General features: G+C 58.1%; 1 protein-coding gene across 2 annotated transcripts; it reads left to right on the forward strand.

Annotated features, from left to right (window-relative positions):
* The first annotated feature begins 4,468 nt into the window (after positions 1–4,468).
* RHOD (ras homolog family member D) lies at positions 4,469–13,124 on the forward strand. 2 transcript variants are annotated; one of them, XM_027579649.2, is made up of 5 exons: positions 4,469–4,657; positions 9,018–9,105; positions 9,909–10,018; positions 11,824–11,958; positions 12,509–13,124. In XM_027579649.2, exons 1-5 carry the CDS (start codon positions 4,526–4,528, stop codon positions 12,674–12,676), a joined length of 633 nt encoding a protein of 210 aa, XP_027435450.1. In that variant the 5' UTR covers positions 4,469–4,525; the 3' UTR covers positions 12,677–13,124. The 2 variants fall into 2 exon arrangements, with proteins under 2 accessions (XP_027435450.1, XP_027435451.1); XM_027579650.2 differs by having other exon boundaries at positions 11,824–11,933.
* Positions 13,125–18,887: the final 5,763 nt, after the last annotated feature.

The following is an 18,887-nucleotide window of genomic DNA, read 5'->3' on the forward strand; positions in this document are numbered from 1 at the left end:
CTTCGTCTCTTCTTCAGGAATCAGGGACTTGGGTCTCTGTGTGTGTTGCTCTGAGTGGACCGCCCTGCTGCTGGCTACCCAGAGGGGAAGGAGGCCGGCTGGGGGGACCATCACAAGGACCAGTGCCATCAGACTGCTTGGGAAGCTCCAAGAAGGGGCCCTGAGCCAGGCCTGTCGGGGAGCACGGCAATAGGGAACACCACGGAGGGCTTCCTCGTGGTGTCGCTGAGCCGTCTTTGGGGCAAGAAGAACCATAAGGTTGAAAAAGGTAGACAAGGCCAACAAAGCATTTCTGGAAGAGGGAACAATACACAAAAGGGCAGGAGCGGGCAAAAAAAAAAATGGGCCAACTTGTCAACCTTGCGGGAGCAATTCTCGGGGAGGCTGAGGAGAAGAGAACCAAAAGAAAGGCTTAGGGAGAAGAAGGGCCGTCCAAGCTCAGTGGGGGCCGGTGCCGGCCTGCAGTCCTGCAACACGGCCTACCCAGAGGGAGGTACTGTTGTCATCCCCTTTTTTGCAGGTCCAGAAACAGAAGCTTAGAGAAGTTAGGCAACGAGTTCAAGATCACACAGCCAGACAGCCTCAGAGCTGGGACTCAAGCTCCACCTGTCTGGCTCCAAAGCTCACGCTCTTAACTGTCAGGCCACACCGCCCCCTTCCCTGACTCCCCCAGGCTGCTCTAGTTTCTCCCTCCCCTGCCCTGGAAGAGCACAGCAAGTGTAGGAGGATCATCTGGGTGGAAATCACCAGCAGTCCCCAGGAGGCCTGCCTCCCACAGGGCTCGAGGGTCCCAGGCCCCCTTCATCTGGGATGCTTCAGGGACAGGCCGCACTGCATCCAGGAGGACGGGTATGGGGGTCAGTGACCTGACCACACTGGACCACGCCTGCGTGGGGGGGGGCGGGTGGTGAGCCAGCATAGTGCCCGCAGCCACTCAGACCTTCACTTCCTCTCTCCTGCCTCAGCCAGCTATGCCGACAGATGCCCAAAGGGACAAACAGAAAGGCTAAATAAACATAAGATTGGGCCACGGGGCCCCCTCGCTGTCTGCCACTTCCACCCCATTATCAACCTTCTCATTCCACCCACCGGGATCCATAATGGCAGGTCAGGGAGAGGAGGCGAGGATAGGCGTCCAGTTAAATGGTAGCTGGAGTGGAGTGGATCTGACGGAGGCCAGACAGATGGAAACGGGAGAACAGCCTCCACCTGCCATAGAGTGGGCCTGCAGCTTACTTGCTGTGTGACAGGTCCCTTCCTCTCGAGAGCCTCAGTTTCCTCATCTGAAGAATAAATGTGTTGGTCAGAAAGGCCTCTGAAGGCCCCCCCCCCCACACCTCTGGCTTTCGGGGATTCTGTGTGTAGAAGCTCTAGACCCCAAATGCCCGGGTTAGAATCCCAGCTCATCCACTTACCAGCTATGGGATCTTAGGCAAATCATCTGTCCTCTTTGGGCCTCAGTTTCCTTACTTGTCAAAGGAGGATAAGAATTATACATGATAGGATGGAACGAAGTGACACACGCCAAGTGTCTGGCATCCAGGAGATGCTCAGTAAACAGGAGATCAGGGCTTCGGGTGGAAGAGTTCTGGCCAAAGACAAGATCTCTTGAGACCTGCTGTTTGAGCTGAAAGGGAGGGGAGGGCACAGAGGGAGGCATGAGGAGCAAAGGGCCTGTGGACCCTGCCAAGCCATCCCCAGGGGCACTTGACCTCTGAAGTTCCACCCCACCCCCGGCACCCACTTCCGCCCTCCGTCAACCACTCATAAGTGCCCCACACCCCGAGCTAGGAACTCCCAGCAGCTAGCAGGCAGCCGGGGCCGGGATGGTGCAGGGAACGGAGCAGCCACGAGGCGGCAGCAGAGACTCGGCTGGGGCTGCAGGGGACTCCTGGCCTCAGGGAGAAGGGGGTGGGGGTGGGGTCAAAAATGCGGCAAAGGTGCCAAGGCCAGGGGGCACTGGAGCGGATGGAGGCTGGAGGGTGGTCACCTGCCTGCTGCCCCTGCCATCGGGTCATGCGCTGTATTCTCACCTGGGTGGTCGTTTGGTCCTTGTTCGTTTCTCCAGTTTGTTTAACATTCTTTTGAGTCAACCAACCTTCCTTCCTCTCTTCCCTGCTCCGTTTTCCTTCCTTTCCCCTCTTTGTCCAGCCAGGCAGTCAATCGGACACAACATCCTGAGCCTCAGTTCCCAAATCTGTAGAATGAAGGAAGCAGACCACTTGCTCTGCTCACGTCACAGTCTGACGGCTGAATGAAATAACGCGTATGAGGTGTGATGTCACAAAAGAGACCTGCTGTGTGGCCAGACCTGGGTTCAAACTCAAGTTCTGCCTCTTACTAGCTGTGGATCTTAGACAAGAATTTTAACCTCCCTGCCCCCCAGGGTTCCTCATCTGTAAAATGGGGCTAACAATTTCCACCTGCTAGGGGACAGTGCCAGCACACAGTTAGCTATACTTTAATGGGCGCTGTTATTCTTAGGAAATGTTCAGCGAAACTGTAAGGCATGACACACGTCAAGGATGTCATTATAATGATTATCCCTATAGCAACCAAGGCCAAACGCCTCTGCCTGACTCTCAGCTCCCTCCACCTCCAGTCTGGCCCCACCTGCCTCCTAGCCTTGTCACCCAAGGCCCGATGACAGCAGCAGTGGGGAGAATAGAGGATGACAAGGCTGACAGCTGATCCTTGGGGGACGGGCCCCTCCCACCACTCCTTGGGGCGGGGAGCCCTGCTCAGTGGCTACACATGCAGCTCAGTGCCAAGTCATTGCTCAGCCCTTTGGCAGTTTCGGGGAGGAAAGAGCACCTAAAGGGTGGGGATGTCATGAGAGGCTCCCTCCATCCAGACGAGGCTCCATCCCTCCTGCTGACTGTGACCCTGGCTGAGCTTGGAATAAGAGTCAGGGGTCTGGGCTCTGCCTCTTTGCAATGGGGACAGTGACTCCTGCCCCAGCTGCCTCTTTGGTTCCCAGTGAGGTGCAACATGGGTTGAGGGTGCTTTTCCACGTGCCCGGCTTTGAACTCCACAAGGGATGACGTCATGGCCTGCATGGGGAAGGGTGTGTGAAACCCAAAGATTCTACCGTCCATGCCTTTGAGCTTCACTGAAAGCACTCAATCCAGGATCTGGGGAGAGCCTTGTGCCCATTTTCAAAAGATTTCAGTTCAGTTCAGTTCTGTATTTATTCCCAGCATCCAAAATGCTCCACTACCCAGGCCCTGTTTGGCACCTCAGCCTCTCCTGGCACCAGCTCCCCAACCTGACCTCACCTTCCATCACAGGGAAGGCCTGCAGCACCCCCTCAAAGTACCCCCTCTCTCTTGCCTCCATACTTTGGCTGTGCTGCTCCCTCAGTTTGGACCACCTTTCTCCCCCCACCCCCATTTGACTATCTCACTTTTTCTTCAAGACTCTGGCCCTTCTCCTTAGAAGGGTTTCCTGATCCCCGCCCGCCCCCCCCACCAGGTAAGGAACCAGCCCCTCTTCCCTACTGCTGTCCCATCCCTGTCCCCACCTCTGTTGTAGCTCTTACCACACCAACGTCCGGTCTGTCCCCATTCTAGAGGTGAGCTTCTCAAGATAGGGACTTCATCTTGAAGTGTTCAAGGTTCCCAGGCCCTTGGGCATCGGTATTGGTTAAACAGTAAGGATCACTAACACATGCACCAACCATGCACCAGACCCTACTCTAAGCACTTTATGGGTGGAAGGTTCCCTCACTTTCCTTAGATGATGCCCCAGCCAGAGCTGAGACAGGTGGTCACCGACCCCCTGCATCGAAACTTCCTGGTGCTGGCTGGGGAAGGGCAGGGCAGGCTGGCAGTGCCAGCAACTGACCCATAAGGGTATGCCCGGGTCCCCGCCTTCCCACCTGGCCTTACACATCTGGAGGGAGGATTGTGGTAGGTTCTGATTCCGGAGCCCTGGGGGAAATGCACATTCCTTCCTTCATGCATCCATTCATTCACCCAAAGTCACTGGCTCTTGTTCAGGGCCGACCGGCGCTGGGCACCAGGGACCCCCCAGTTCTTGTCCCTTCAAAGCTGGTAGGCTCAGCGGGCTGACCCCCGCCTCCTTCCTCCCAGGGGAAGTGGGCCAGATGCCTCCTCTTGTCCTGTCCACCCTCCCCACACACAGTCATCGTCCGGCTCCTTGTCTTCTCCCCATCGGACCCGGGTGCCCTCCCGAGGACGCAGGCTGAGCGCGGGACCCCGTCCTGTGCGCCCCCCTCCCCGGCCCGGCGCCCGCCCTCCGCAGGGGCTCCAGAGGGGTTTCCCGAGGGGCCGAGCGGGACGCGAGCCGAGGAGCCAGCGCCGCCGCCCGCCCCGCCGCCCGCCCCGCCGCTCGCCCCGCCTCCCGGCTCTCACCTGGGCCCGCGCCCCCGCCCCCGCCCCCGGCCGCCCGGCGCGCACTTCCTCCCGCCGCCCCGCCCCTTCCACATTCCTGCCCCGCCGCCCGCCCGGCCGCCCGCCCCGCGCCGCTGCCCGCCTGCCTGCCCGCCCGCCCGCCGCTCGCGATGAAGGCGGCCCAGGCCCCGGGTGCCGAGGCGCCGCAGGGCGCGCGGTCCGTCAAGGTGGTCCTGGTCGGCGACGGCGGCTGCGGGAAGACGTCGCTGCTGATGGTCTTCGCCGAGGGGGCCTTCCCCGAGGTGAGTGCCAGCCCCCTCCGGGCCCCGCGCCCCCGACCCTGCCTCGCGCGCCCGGCCGCCCGGTCGGGTTCCGCACGCGCGCCCCGGTGCACCCACCGGGCCCTCCAAGGGGTCTCCCACCGGAGTGGGGGCTCAAAGGCAGTTCTCGCTCCGCCATCGGAAGCGAGGGCCTCAGTAGTATCATCTGTAAAGTGGCAAGAATGGCACCTCCCTGGGAGAGGTGTCACAGGGACTGACTTAGGCAACCTGGGTATACCGCAGATCCTAAGAGAGCACTTGGTGGCCCAGCATGGGCGGGAGGGACTGAGGACACTGGAGCCAGACTTGCCTGGGTTCGAATCATGGCTTTGTCACTTAAAGCTGTGTGTCCTTGGGCAAGTCCCCCTACCCTCTCTGTGCCTGTTTTCTTGGCCACGTAATGGGAGTAAGGATGGTGCCCACCTTCCAGGGTCACTGTGAAGAGTGAGTTAACACAGGTCAAGGGCTCACCTCTGAGTCTGCGGCAGGAAGGGCTCACTGAAATTTGGGAAATATCTCTTCTCCACCAGCTGTTGCATGTACAAGGGACCTTTGGTGGGCTCTGTCGTGGAGGTCAGAGCACACCAGACTCAAGTCAGATAGCTTGGTTGGCACCTCAGCTCTCCTCTAACAAACCATGTGGCCCTTGGTACCTTGCTTACCCTCTCTGAGCCTCCATTTCCTCGCACAACCTCAGAGGGCGGGTGACCCAGTGAGGTGGAATTAGGGTAGGGCTGAGAGACAGCCCATATGGACCTGGACATCCTGGACACGCTGGGCACATTGGCTGTCAGTCCTTCACTAGCATGCTCAGCCTGTCCAGGAGGCTCCCAGGCACCAGGATGGGCGTTGGACCCATTCACTCTGCCACCGCTCAGCCCAGTTCTGGGAGTCCATGGGTTTGCTTCCAGCAGCTCATCTCCCTCCTGCCTGTCCCATCATCCTCCAAACCCCTGGGCTTTGTAGGCCCCTGGGAGTCGGATGGGGGAGGCAGGAGAGGCTAGGCCTGGTAACAGTGTCAGACCTTCCTTTTCACTGCGGCAGCATCGAGCCAACTCTTACTTTGTGGTTTATGGAGCTGACGTCACCTCCTCTGGCCAGTCACATTTTTTTTTTAAGTTGGGTGGGACAAGTTTCTGGGCCCCCAGGCGCTGCCCAAGGGAACCCAACAATTTATGGCATGGTGGGGAGAGGGACCAGGCCAGCCAGGGTCTAGGAGACCAGCGGGGAGGGGTGTCCCAGGCCCTGAGACATCCTTGATGGCAAGGCTCATCCTGATTCCAGAGAGGTTGCAACATGGAAATGGGCATCTGGAAGTTGATGGAACGTGTGTTTTGAAGGGCAGGCTGGGGCTGGCCAGGGGAAGGGAGGACATGTTTGTCACCAGGGAGATGGACCTGTCCTTGTCTAGGCTGCTCATCTGTTTGAGGACCCCTCTACCTCCAGGCACAAGAAAGAACCTTTTAAGAACCTTCTTTTAAAAGAACCACAAGGTCCAAGCACCGGAAAGGCCTCATTTTAGAGGTGGGAAAATTGAAGCTAGAGGGACACTCTTGCCTTGGGGAGCAGGGCCCAGCAGTGGTAGTGCGGGTCAAGAGCCCAGATCTCCCCGCCCCTGACCAGGACACTCTCCACAGTCCCCAGTGCTCTGCCTTCTGCTCCGGCCCTGAGACTCCTCCTCTTGGCAGGCCTCCAAGCTCAGGGAACCAGCAGCTAGAAGACCTCGAGTCTCCCAAAAAGCAGAGAGTAGGCTGGGATTTGAAGGGGCCTCAGGGACCCTTGCCTGGCTGTGGCCCAGCCTCAGGTTCAGAGCAAGGGAGCAGAGTAGAGAGAGCTCCTGAGGTAGAGGGAAGTCCAGGCTGGGCACCAGCTTCTGCCCAGTCCTGGCTGACATTTGGATTAGCAACCATTCCAAAGCCCAGGGGTCTCACAGAAGAGTGGGAAGAGGAGGGGGCAGGGAGGACCAGCCCTGCCTTCCAGAACCAGCTCAGTCCCTCCTGGTCCACACAGGGACTCTCATGGGTGTGAAACCCCTGACTCTCCTCTCTTGAACTATGTTCCCCCATCCTGTAATGATCCATCTGTCTGTCTGCGAGCCCCGTGAGGGCAGACCCAAGCCTGAGTCACCTCTACCCTGGTCTGGCTCAGACCTGGCCCTGCCTTTCCAGCAAAGGACAGCTTCAACAGATAAGATTAGACACTTACTGGTCAGAGTGACCCTGCCTGGTGGTTCAAAGAACACAACAGAAGGTGTAGACACAGTCTATGGGGCCGGGGGGAGGGTTGTGCCAGTTACAAGCCACCGGAGCAACCCAGCCACGCAGTCTGGAATGGGGCTTGCCTGTCCACTCCTGATACCAGGGGCTGGAGAGTTCAGTGACCTCAGGAGAGGCCAGTGGCCTGGGACAGAGCCTGGCCTCTTGAGCCAGAAAGACCCGGTTCCATCCGTAGCCAGCTGGCACTGTGTTTCCCTGGGCAAGTCACTTCCCTGCTGTGTCATCAGGAAAATGGGGATAGCGCTAACTTCCTGAGGCTGCAGGGATCAGAGACCAGGTGGAGGGCCATGCACAGTAGAGCCCTAAAAAATTGTGGATGATAGTGTCATCTCCACAGGCATTTGCAAAGTACTGATACATGCCCCCCCCCCGCCCAGAGCTTCGTGGCCGGCTGCCGTCCACCTCAGATCAGGAGGGGTCCTGCCACAGGTGGGAGGTGGGTGAGTGGAAGCTCCGCAGGTGTCAGTCCCTTCCATGGTGACAGGCTGGGGAAGGACACACCACCTGGAGGGATGGACAGCAGCTGGCGTGGTCTCCCCTATCACACTGTAAAGGGACACTCTTCTCCTTTAACCAGTGAGGGGACAGGCCCAAGGTCACACAGCTGGTGAGGGCCAGAGCCCATCCTAAGCCAGGAACATCTGAGTCCAAAGCCAGTACTATGGCTATCATGTCACACTGTCTCCTGCCAGGCCAGGGACCCGAAGGGAGGGGCCCGGCGCAGGCCGGGTGCTGGGGAGGTAGGTGGAAGCCTTGTCTGTACCTACTAGTAGAGGGAGTGACAGGTGACTAGAGCTCCAGGGCGGATTGAACCCCTATCCCAGGGCCATCCCTGACTTCTCCATAGCCCACGCTGGGACTCACCTTTTTCCCCACCCTCCCCCTGTACCCCCCCAAGTGGCCTGGAGGACCGCACTGACCCACCATTAAGGGGCTGCCCCTGCCAGCAGCCCAGGGCCTGACTCAGAGTGCCGGCAGGCCGGCGGGCAGGCAGACCGGCTTGAAGTCCACCTGAGTCAAGGCAGGCACGGGCACCACCTGGCCTAGGAAGTGGGGAGGCCAGGAGGCCAGGGTCTCCTCATGCTGTGGCCCCACCCACCAACCCCGAGCAAGTGAGCGAGCCTTGGGGACCCTAGCTGTAGCTGGTCCAGCATGCCACTCCAGCAAAGGGCTTGTGTCGTGGTCGAGTTTTGAAAACCTCCTCACCTGTTGCACATTCCCCCTTCTCATTCCTGCATTTTGTCGGTGTACCAAACCCATCCCGTTTCCATTTGTCCAGCCTTTATGGAGAGGGAGTGCAGTCAGGCCCTAGGTCTGGGGTGGTGGGGCTTAGGGCCCGAGTGACTTCCTCCTGATGCCAGACAGGGCTGATAAGAAAGGCAGAAATGGAGAGGACTTGGGAAGGGATCCAGAAGGGCCTCCTGGGGGAGGTGGCATGGGGCAGGGGTCTTGGTTGGATTATGAGAGGTTGAGAGGCAAAGCAGGGACCCCCCCCCCAAAAGCCACAAGCTCCCTAGAGTAGGCAATGAGTCTGATTATTACTTGCTCCCCAGTATCCAGAAATAGAGAAGGTGCCACTGTTTACTGAATGAATATATGAATGAATGAATGAATGAACAATCGAACGAACAAATGTAGGTTAATGTCATTCCAGGAGGAGGGGACAGCATGAAGGAAGGCTCAGAAATGGGACAGTCCCCCATCCAAGGGGACAAAGATAAAAATAACAGTAGCTGGTACATGTAGAGTGCTTAGTGTGTGCCAGGCTCTGCACTGAATCCTTACGGCAACACACTGCGGTAGGTGCTTTTCATAGTCCCACTTTACAGTTGAGAAGCCCGGGGAGGTTCCGTGCCGCACTGGGGCAAACAGTTAGGAGGTGGCAGCTCTAGGCCTCACCTGCACTGGCCACCTACTTCCCAGAAACTCCCTCCCTCAGACTGTCAGACTCCCAAAGAAGGGGCAGGGGTTGCTACAGGCATTCGAGGGCTCTGGCCTGGGCACCAGGGCCCACCCTGCTTCAGCAGCTGTCCTCACAGCCTCCGCCTTGCCCCCTTCTTCCTCAGAGCTACACCCCCACTGTGTTTGAGCGGCTCACCGTTAATCTGCAAATGAAGGGCAAACCCCTGAACCTCCAAATCTGGGACACAGCAGGTGGGTGTGCAGGTGGGAGGCGGGGCCCCCTATGCCCAGGAGCCAAGCCCTGCCCCCTTTCTCCTGAACCACAGAGGCCCAACCAGTCTCACCAATCTCCCAGGGACAGGTGTTGCCCAGGATTAGGGTCCCCAGGAACCTGAACCTTCTTTGCTCCTGCGCCTGCATCCACTGCCTCCCCCAGCAGAGGGTAGCCAACTGTGTTCCGGAGACGGGGGATCCAGAGCTCTTTTCTCTCAAGGGGTAAACTATTCCTGGCCTCCTAAGCATTCCACCCTGGCTTTAGCTTCTGTGAGGTCTGCCTGACCTTGACCTCTGCCCTCCAGCTTCCTGACCTTATCCACATAGGGCTCAATCAAATCCATACCAGAGCTGAAAGCTCACCCCAGGGTATCCCAGCAGCCACCTCACCATGCAGGGGATAAGGGGCCTTTGTCCTGGGTCCTACCTGCTTCCTACTCCTCACCCCCCCAAGCCCAGGGCAAAGCCCAGGGCAAAGCAGGCTTCGGACCGATGGCCCCAGTCCCTGCAGGCCGGACCTCTGCCTTGTCTCTGACTCCTACCAGAACAGGACTCTCTCAGCAAGTGGTCTCACCCAGACCAGGGCTAACACAGCCCATGGGCAAGCCAGGGGAACACTGCCCGGAGGGAAACGTTCACGTGGAGTGGCCACCCAGGCACCACATTTATATCAGACCACGAGGCACACAACCACGCCCTGATCCGGGCTCCCCCATCTGCTGGGTTGACTTCCCTGATGTTGGGGAAGATCTGAAGGGAGTGCCCACCCCCACTCTCCCCAGGGCAAGTTGACTATGACCGCCTGCGGCCCCTCTTCTACCCCGACGCCAGCGTCCTTCTCCTCTGCTTCGATGTCACCAGCCCGCACAGCTTTGACAACATCTCTAACCGGGTAGGTACCAGGGCACGGGGGAGGTACAGCCCCCACAGCCAGGCCACCCTGCTCTGTCCCCACCCTTGACTCCGCAGCCTGTCAGAGCGTAGCAGGCCCCGGATGACATCGAATCCAGCACCTTTGGTGTGTATATGGGGAAACTGAGGCCCAGAGCAGGGGCAGCAACTTACCAGAGGTCCCTTAGGGATTTGGGGGCAGGGTCTGGACTGAGACCGCTGTTGCTCTTTCCACCGTGACCTACCTGAGTATGCTGCGTCACCCAGAGGCCCCCGCATCTCCCCAGCCTGGGCCTGCCCGAGGTTGCATGTATGGGCAGCCCCCTTCTGTGTAACTGCTAGCTTTCAGCAGCCTCCCAAGATGCCCCCCCCTCCCCAGGCATGTCAGGGGTTCCCAAGGCTGCTCACTGCCCACAGGTGTCAGGGATGTGGTCCCCTGAAATGTTCTGCTCCTGCCCGGCTGCTGCCAGGGCCTCCCTGTGAATGGCATGCAAACAGCGTGCCGGGGGTTCATCGGAGCAGAGCTGGTGACGACGGCATGAGTAACATGAGCCACAACCATGGGAATTGTCGACTGAGAACTTAGCTCATGCCAAGCACCGTTCTGGGCACTTCTGCCCATTCACTCGTCTACTGCCGCTAACAACCTGATAGAGCCAATAGTAGTATCTCCAGCTTGGGAGTGGGAGAGATGTTTTGACCAGAGCAAGTGGAAGGCGGCCTTGCCATTTCCCAAGATGAGAAGGAGCAAGTGGAGGGTAGGGAGGTGGGAGATGGGGGCCTGTTGGACATCGCACTGGAGGGCCAGGTAGACATGGAGGTCTGAGTCTGCAGCTCCCAGGAGAGGGCCAGGCTGAGCTGGGCAGATCCATTTAGGAACCACTGGTGGGGAAGAGCCTTGCACATGGGAAGGTCACCTGGAGAGAAGCAAGAGAGCAGGGTCCTAGGGCAAAGTGCCAACCAGGCGGTAGAGGAGGGAGAGATCCCTGCCTGGTGCCAGGGCTCAGGCAGGATGAAGGCTGAGGATTCAGTGTTGGATTAGCAAGGTGAAGTCACGGGGGAGACCAGGATCAGGCGCAGTTTTGTAGAGGGGTTGGAGTATGGGGAGTAAGCCCAGGACCCCACCCGGGCCCCATCTGGCTCCAGGAGCCAGACGGTTTGATGCCAGTTTTTTCTGAACAGACAAACTGAGTAGGCATGCACTCCTGGAGATATAAATCCCCTGTCTCCGGATTCTAGACTCCCCACTTGTTGCCCAGGCTGAAATAACCAGGCCCTGGAGCCTCACATTCCAGAGAGCAGCTGACACACAATAGGAGTGTTCCCTCCAACAGGCAAACAGCTGCGGCAACCATTTTGTGAGCTGCTTTATTTTTAAGGGATGACTTATTTCTTTATTTTACCCCAGTTGGGAGGCGGTCCTGGGGGCCCTTAGCCTGCAGAGTGGCAGGATTCTAGACCAGGAAGGAGCAGGGCTCTGGGCCCCAGCCCCTGGGCTCAAATCCTGCCACTTCCAGTTGTATGACCAAGGCCAAGTATGTAGCCTCTCCGAGCCTCAGTTACTGCATCTGTACAATGGGACTGATGACAGAACTTGCTTTGTAGGGACTTGGGGGATTGAAGAGTTCATACACGTAAAGTCTTAGAGCCTAGCCCAGAGTAATTCTCCCTAAATGTTGGCTGCGCTGATTATCATTGCTGAAATCCACCTGGGGAGTGAGAGGGTGGCCCTTTCTCCCCATCTGCGGGGAGGGACAGCAATCCTGATGGCTAACACACACACCCACACTGCCACCCTCCCCGCAGTGGTACCCAGAGGTGAACCACTTCTGCAAGGAGGTGCCCATCATTGTCGTGGGCTGCAAGACTGACCTGCGCAAGGACAAGTCGCTGGTGAAGAAGCTGCGGAAAAATAGGTTGGAGCCTGTGACCTACCACAGGGTAGGAAACCCAGCCCAGGGGTGGAGGGCTGGTCCTGGGAAGGGGAACCTCGGGGTATGCTGATCCCGCCCAGCCTCTCAGCAGTGTCCAGCACACTCAGGGGGTGGGTCAGGGTAGGGGTCATCTTGGAATGGTCTGGGCTTGGAAATGGTACCTAGAATACTCTAGAAGATCCCGCCTATGGAAGGGAGAGCGAGTGGTGTGCCCATTCAGGTAATCCTACCCACCCACTTCACAGTGCGGTAAGCTGAGGCCACAGCTCTTCAGGCCACAGGCCCCTCTCTGCTACACACCTGTGAAATGGGTTAGCTGGTGCCTTGAGAGGCAGGGACCCATCCCAGAACTGAGGCAGGAAACCCAAGGCAGTCATGAGAGTGCTTGGTCAAGCCAGGGGCAGGCGCTGTGGGTGTCCTGGAAAAACTCACCTTCCACTTTTGTCCTGGAGACTCCCTAGGATGGCCAAGAGGGCTATGGGGAGGCAGGACGTGAGCCCTCCCCCCACCCCCAGAGGCCGCCACCTCAAGGCAGCCCCCTCCATTCTCTCTTTTAGGGCCAGGAGATGGCAAGGTCCGTGGGCGCAGTGGCCTACCTCGAGTGCTCAGCCCTGCTCCAAGAAAACGTCCACGCGGTCTTCCAGGAAGCAGCGCAGGTGGCCCTCAGCAGCCGCAGTCGCAACTTCTGGAGGAGGGTTACCCGGAGCTGTTGCGTGGTGACCTGACATCTTGAGGCCCTCCCTGCCCCAACCCCCCAGCAGCTCAGGAAGGAGCTGGGCGCTGAGCTGCCCAGTTGGCTGGGCTGGACCCAGTCCCGAGGCTGTGATCACCGAACTGCACCTCAAACAGATGGACACCACCGAGGCCGGGCCCCTGACCCTGGGGCTGCAATCCCTGGACTAGAGCGTAACCCCCCCCTGCAAGGCCTGAGGAAGGGGCTTCCAGAGCCCACCTGCCCGGTAAAGGGCTACTCCTGGGGTCCCCTAAAATGACTACCAGACTCCCAGCTCCCAGCCTGGACCCACACATCCGGAAGCAGCCTGTTCAGGGCTGCACCTTCGGGACCTGGCACTCCCAGGACCCTGGGCCACCACTCACACCCTTCCCCATCCCCTTGCCCCCTGCCCATCCAGTGGTAACTATAACAACTAAAGCTACATTGCTTGTCAGTTATGTCACGTGTCTTGCTTTACACACATGTTCCATAGCAGGAGAGAACCCACCACATGTAGGCACTGGAATGGGACTACCCGGATCCAAACCCGACTTTATCATTTTGGGACCTTGGGCAAGTTACCTGAACCCTCTGCGCCTCGGTATCCTCATCTGTGAATGGGACCAATCACAGATGATGTCATGGAGCCTTTAGAGGAGTAAGGGCATCATGAGAGACACGCAAAGAGCTTAGCAGGTGCCTGGCACCCAGTAAGTGCTCACAAAAGGTTCACAAGTGGGGTTTTTTTGTTTATGATAAATATAATATTGCAGAGATGTAATATATGTAATATACTCAATAATATATTAGGGTTTTCCAGAGAAACAGAACCATATAGAACCAATAGGGTGTGTGTGTGTGTGTGCGGAGAGAGAGAGAAATTGTAAGGAATTGGCTCATGGGATCACAGGGCCTGGCAAGTCCGACACCAGTAGGGCAAGCTGGAGATTCAGGTAAGTTGTGGGATCAAGCCCAGCACCGGGATCCGTGTTCAGCATGGAGTCCGCTAGAGCTTCTCTCCCTCTCCCTCCCTCTGCTCCTCCCCACACTCTAACACGGGCTCTCGCTCTCTCTCAAATAAAATTTAAAAAAGAGCTCAAAGGGAGGGACCACTTCATGGGGATGTGGCTGACTCCGTTGGTAGAGCGTGTGACTCTTGATCTCAGGGTTGTGAGTTCGAGCCCCATGTTGAGTATAGAGATTATTTAAAAATAAATCTTTGGGGCGCCTGGGTGGCTCAGTAGTTTGGGCATCTGCCTTCGGCTCAGGTCATAATCTCAGAGTCCTGGGATGGAGCCCCACGTGGGGCTCTGTGCTCAGCGGGGAGTCTAGAGTTTTATCCCTCCCTCTCTGGCTTGTGCTCTCTCTCTCTCTCAAATAATAAAATCTTTTAAAAAATAATAAATAAAAAGAAATCTTAAAAAAGGGAGAAAAGGACGAAGACAAACAGCTCAAGGGAAGGACCCCTTGTGCCAGAGGAGGGCTCATGGCTTGGGTTACAGAGCTGAACTGAGGCAGGTGAAATGATATTATTGGCCTGCTCCAGAAACCCCACGTGGATTACAGGCTCCACTCCAAGGTTTTACTATAAACTGCTCAGGAATGGGAAATAACATTTCCTGGCCTAGATTTCTAGCCTGATTTCTCCTCCCCGCTAAGCATACCCCACACCCAGAATATTCCCTATTCTCCCCTTCCTGCCTTCCCCAAGCCCAGCTCAGACAGCCTTCTCTAATTTCCCAAAATATATGTTCCTGGAGCCCTGAGGTTATGTTGCTACAATGCTTTTCACGCTGACTTCTTGCACATCCGTCTTCTTGCACTAGACCTCAACTTCCGTGAAATCAGGACCCTTGTTTGCTTTGTCTCTTGTCCCCAGCCCCTAGTTGAGGACGTGGCTTGGCTTGTTGGCACTGATGAGTGTTCCATCTCTGGAGTCAGTAGCAGGTCTGGGTTCGAATGTCAGTGCTGCCATTTTCCATAGCTATGCGGTTTTGTGAGCATTATACTCTTTGAGGCTCAATATCCCATCTGGCAAATGGGAACGATCATATCCATCCCACAGGGTTGTTATGGGAAGGAAATGACAATGCTTGTCGGGTGCCTAGCACGGTGCCGGCCATAAAGGAGCATGCAGGAAGCAGGGAACACATTGCAAGAAGTACAGCTGGGCTGGGCAGGATGTCCTATACTTGAGGGTAAGGTGCTGAACAAATGGTCAGGAGACGTAGGTGCTGGCATGGGCTCCTTCCCTGAAATAACCAGGGACTCCATCATTTGTTCCTTCAACAGCCCTGGTGTCTCAGGAGCTCTCTGGTGTGCCCCATGCTAGGACAAGGGCTAGGGATATTACACAGGGAATCGCAGTTTGTGCTCTCAAAGGCAGGTGTGTTTGCAATGCCCTGGGATAAGCACAGAGGAGGGGTCCCAACCACTCGTCACCATGTGGCACGGTCCGGTGTGTCTCCCCACTGGATTGCCAGCTCCGCAAGAGCACAGACTGGGTTTGTCGGATTCCTCTGTGCCTCAAACAGTGCCCAGCATATAGGAAGCACTAAAGAAATACCCGCAGGATGAACTGAGGCTCACACCCAGTCCTGCCTGGGTTACCACGTAAATCTCCCCGCCTTCTTCCTCCTCCTCACCCCTGCCCGCACAGCCATTCCCCTGAGCACGGATCCAGTCACGTCACCTTGAGCCTTCGGCAGCCCCTCTGCCCAGAGAAGGTCGTCCAGCTTCCCCAGCTGGGGACTTGAACTCTCCTACATCTGGCTGCCGCCCACCTCCCCTGCCTCAGGCCGGGACACCTGACACTCCAGCCACACCGGGGAGCACTACAGACCAGTCCAAGCCTCCAAGCCTTTGCTCGGGCTGTTGGCCCGAGTCGGCATGCCCTTCCTCCTGATCACTGCCTGTTCAAATCCCCGCCTCCAGCTGCAAATCCTTCAGAGCCCAGCTCAGACGCCCCCTTGCCCGGAAGCCCCGGGACCTGCCGACTCATTCACTCCCCGCACAGCACGCACCCCATAGGGTCCCTTGACTTTACACGGGCCCCTTGGCTAGGGAACTGGGCTTTGCTTCCCTGCTGTGGGAACGACTGGGTTGGGCTCCTTGAGATGACAGTCTGGTGGCGGACCGGGCAGGACGGCTGGGCGGGCGGGGGCGGGAGACCAGTTGGGCAGCCGCAGACGTCCAGACACGACCCGAGAAACAAGCCCACACAGGTCAAGGCCGGGTGACTGCTGGGCTGGGAAGCCGAGGCGGTGGCCCGGGTGGACTGCGGAAGGGTGGGGACGCTGAGAGTGAGGGAAGAATGCAGGCCTCTCCCCTGCGTGAGAAACTTGGAGAAGGCGAGCCCTTCCCCGTTGGCGGCACTGGAGAGGAGGATGTGGCCAGGCTGCCCCACACAGCCACCCCAGGTGTCACGGGGAGGGCACAGTGAGTGGCAGCCCTTGGAGACGGCCTGGCGAGGAACCAGGGTTTTTATTCTGAGTTGCTGTTCTCTCCTCGCTCGCCAAGCCCCCCTTTCAGTTCCTTACAACCCGGCCTGGGGAGGGCGGGCGGCCAGACTAGTGGGAGCCCAGGGAAGGCACAGAGCACAGGCCAGCCGGGGCCAAGAGCCACAAACCGCAGTGTCTTCGTGTCTCCACACCGCCTCCGCCAGCCTTGGGGTTGTCTGCCGGGAAAGCAAGGGGTGGGGGTGGGGACCCCAAGTCACCTCCTCCAGAACAGGCCGCTCCCTGGCATCCTTGGGCGGGAGGGTGGGGCACACTCCGTGAGTCACGAAGCTTCCCTCTCGCTCTGCCTGTGCGGCACCCTGAACCCCACATCTGGGTGCAGGGAGGAGAGGGTGGCTGCCAGATCACCCCACTTTGGGCCACTCTCTTTGTTTTCTCTGGCCTCCTTCTGCTCCTGGGGGCCCCTTCTTTTGGAGGATGAGAACTTATGTCCCCCCCCAGGAAGTCATCCCAAAGCCCCTGGTGATGGAACCAACAAAACCTGAGAGCAGGCTGAGGGGCAGAGAGATCCACGATCACGATCCACGAGAGCAGGCTAGCTGACCTGGCCACCCTGCATGCCTTCTAGGGCTTGATCTCCGACTCAATGCTTCCATTTAACAGGTCAGATTTGGCCCAACCCTCCAACCCTGCACCCTCCGAGGGGAGGCAGGAGGATGGGCTGGAATTTCCTGTGGGGTGCACGTCTGCGGAGACACCAAGCCTGGTCCTAATCGCAAGGCAGACACTCAGTGCATTTGTTTAGGAAATACGTATTGGTTGTCTACCACGTGCCGCCCCTGTTCCAAACACTGAACACCAAGCAGGGGGGTGTGGGAGTGAGCAGGACGTGGCCCATGCCTTCCAAACCTCCCCCCTCCACCCTCCATGGGAGTTCCAATGTGGACACAACCAGTGGGGGAGGGAGCATGCATCTTCAGCCTGCTTCTGCCGCGGAGATAAATAAGAGGGGAGCTGGGGGTGGGGCGGGGGTTGTTGCTGAATGCAAGACAAAGAGCTCTCCCCCTCACACCCACAAATCTGAACAGGGTTGTTCTAGGACCGGTGCTCCTGTCCGCCCACCCGAAGAGCATCGCAGAGCCCTGTCTGGCCAGGCACCGTCAGTGACATTGTGCACATCCTCCCTCACTCAGTCACCATCCCCTCACTTCAGAGAGGAGGAAAACCGTTTCAGAAAGCTAAAGAGTGGGACCAAAAGCAGTGAATGGGAGAGCTGGGCTCTTGCGCACGCAGGACGGGACTCCCAGCCCAGGCTCCGGACCTCCGCTGGGCACTGGCCAGTTAGCCGGACCTCCACCAGCAGAGGGCAGCAGGGTCCAAGGAGAGGAGCCTTTCCCCCAGGACAGGGGAGGCCGGCGGGCAGCCAGGAGCGGACACCTAGGTGCCCCCATCACCCCGCCCATCCCAACATTTTACCGGAGGAAAAAACAGGCTCGGAGTGGCCAAGGACTGGACCATTCAGCGAGTACGGGAGGCCTTAGAATGAAAATCATGCTGGGGCTCTAGCGTCAGAATCTAGGATTAGCATCCCAGCGCGGCACTTACGCCTCACGGGATTACAGTCAAGTGCGTGGGCTGGAGTGAGATCAAGGAGGCCACTTGCCGGAAGCGCGTTCACGGGGCCACGGAACCCAGGCTCGCTTAATTTCCTCCGTGCTATACCTGGGGAGCAGATGGGGGTCTTGGCTCCTGACTTCCCCTCCCTTGACCCCACCCCAGAATTTATAACATAGTTGTGGGAGGTTATCAAAATACTTTAGAACGTCAAGGAACCCAAGGGAGCATTCCGGGAAAGTAAGGCACTGTGGGCTGGCACTGGAGGCACGCCCTCCCCTGGCCAGAACTATCCTGGGGGGGGCTGGCGGAGGAGGGAAGGGAAGGAAGGGGGAGGATCTGGAGGACTGTGGGGTCCTTCCTGCTGGAGAACTAGCCCATGCAGAGCCCCAGACCCTGTGATGGGAGCCGGAGGGTGCTGGGAAAGGTGAGCAGAATCGCTGACTCTCTTCTCCCAGTGCACCCTCCAGGTGCAGGTGCTTTATCCTGTGACAAAGGGCTGCCTCCACAGTACCGGAGACATCCCGCAGGGCTCCCTGCTGGCCAGTCCCCCAACTTCAGACACCCCAGGCTCTCCAACTCTTTTCACTTCCCCACCCCAGCTCTTCCCCCCCCCCGCCCCCAATAAAGAGTGCTTTAGGCTGTTGTCACTGGTTGGGTGCCTAGATTCATGGCGTGCAACTTCCCATTCACCCCACCTTTATCCCTGCCCCTACCCCAGCCCAGGGACCCCCCCTGACCAAAGGGTGGAGGGGCAGATCAAAATGCCCCATGGTCCCAGTGGGCGACCTGCAGGACACACCATGAAGAGCTTCTCTTTCCAGTCTCACTGCCCCCACTCCCTCCTCCTGCTTCCTGGGGTCACCTCCCTAACTAACTTTTCTGTTTCTTGTAGCTGTTGCATTTGTTTGTTTTGTTTGTCTATTCATTCATGCACTAGGCAATTCTTTCCTGAGCACCTCACAGCCAGTCCCTGAACCGCCCCCCTGGTTTCTTGATTTTCTGTGCAGCCTTACCGGGAGGCAGCACCCCTTCTTCTGTGGAAGCTGGACCACCCACTGGACCCTCACTCTGTCCTTAACCTGGCAGCTAGGACACCACCAATATCGACTCCTCTTGCTATCTCTCCCACACTTAAGACTTTGAATC

The sequence above is a fragment of the Zalophus californianus genome, chromosome 11 (genome assembly GCF_009762305.2).
Source record: "Zalophus californianus isolate mZalCal1 chromosome 11, mZalCal1.pri.v2, whole genome shotgun sequence".
NCBI lineage: Eukaryota > Metazoa > Chordata > Mammalia > Carnivora > Otariidae > Zalophus > Zalophus californianus.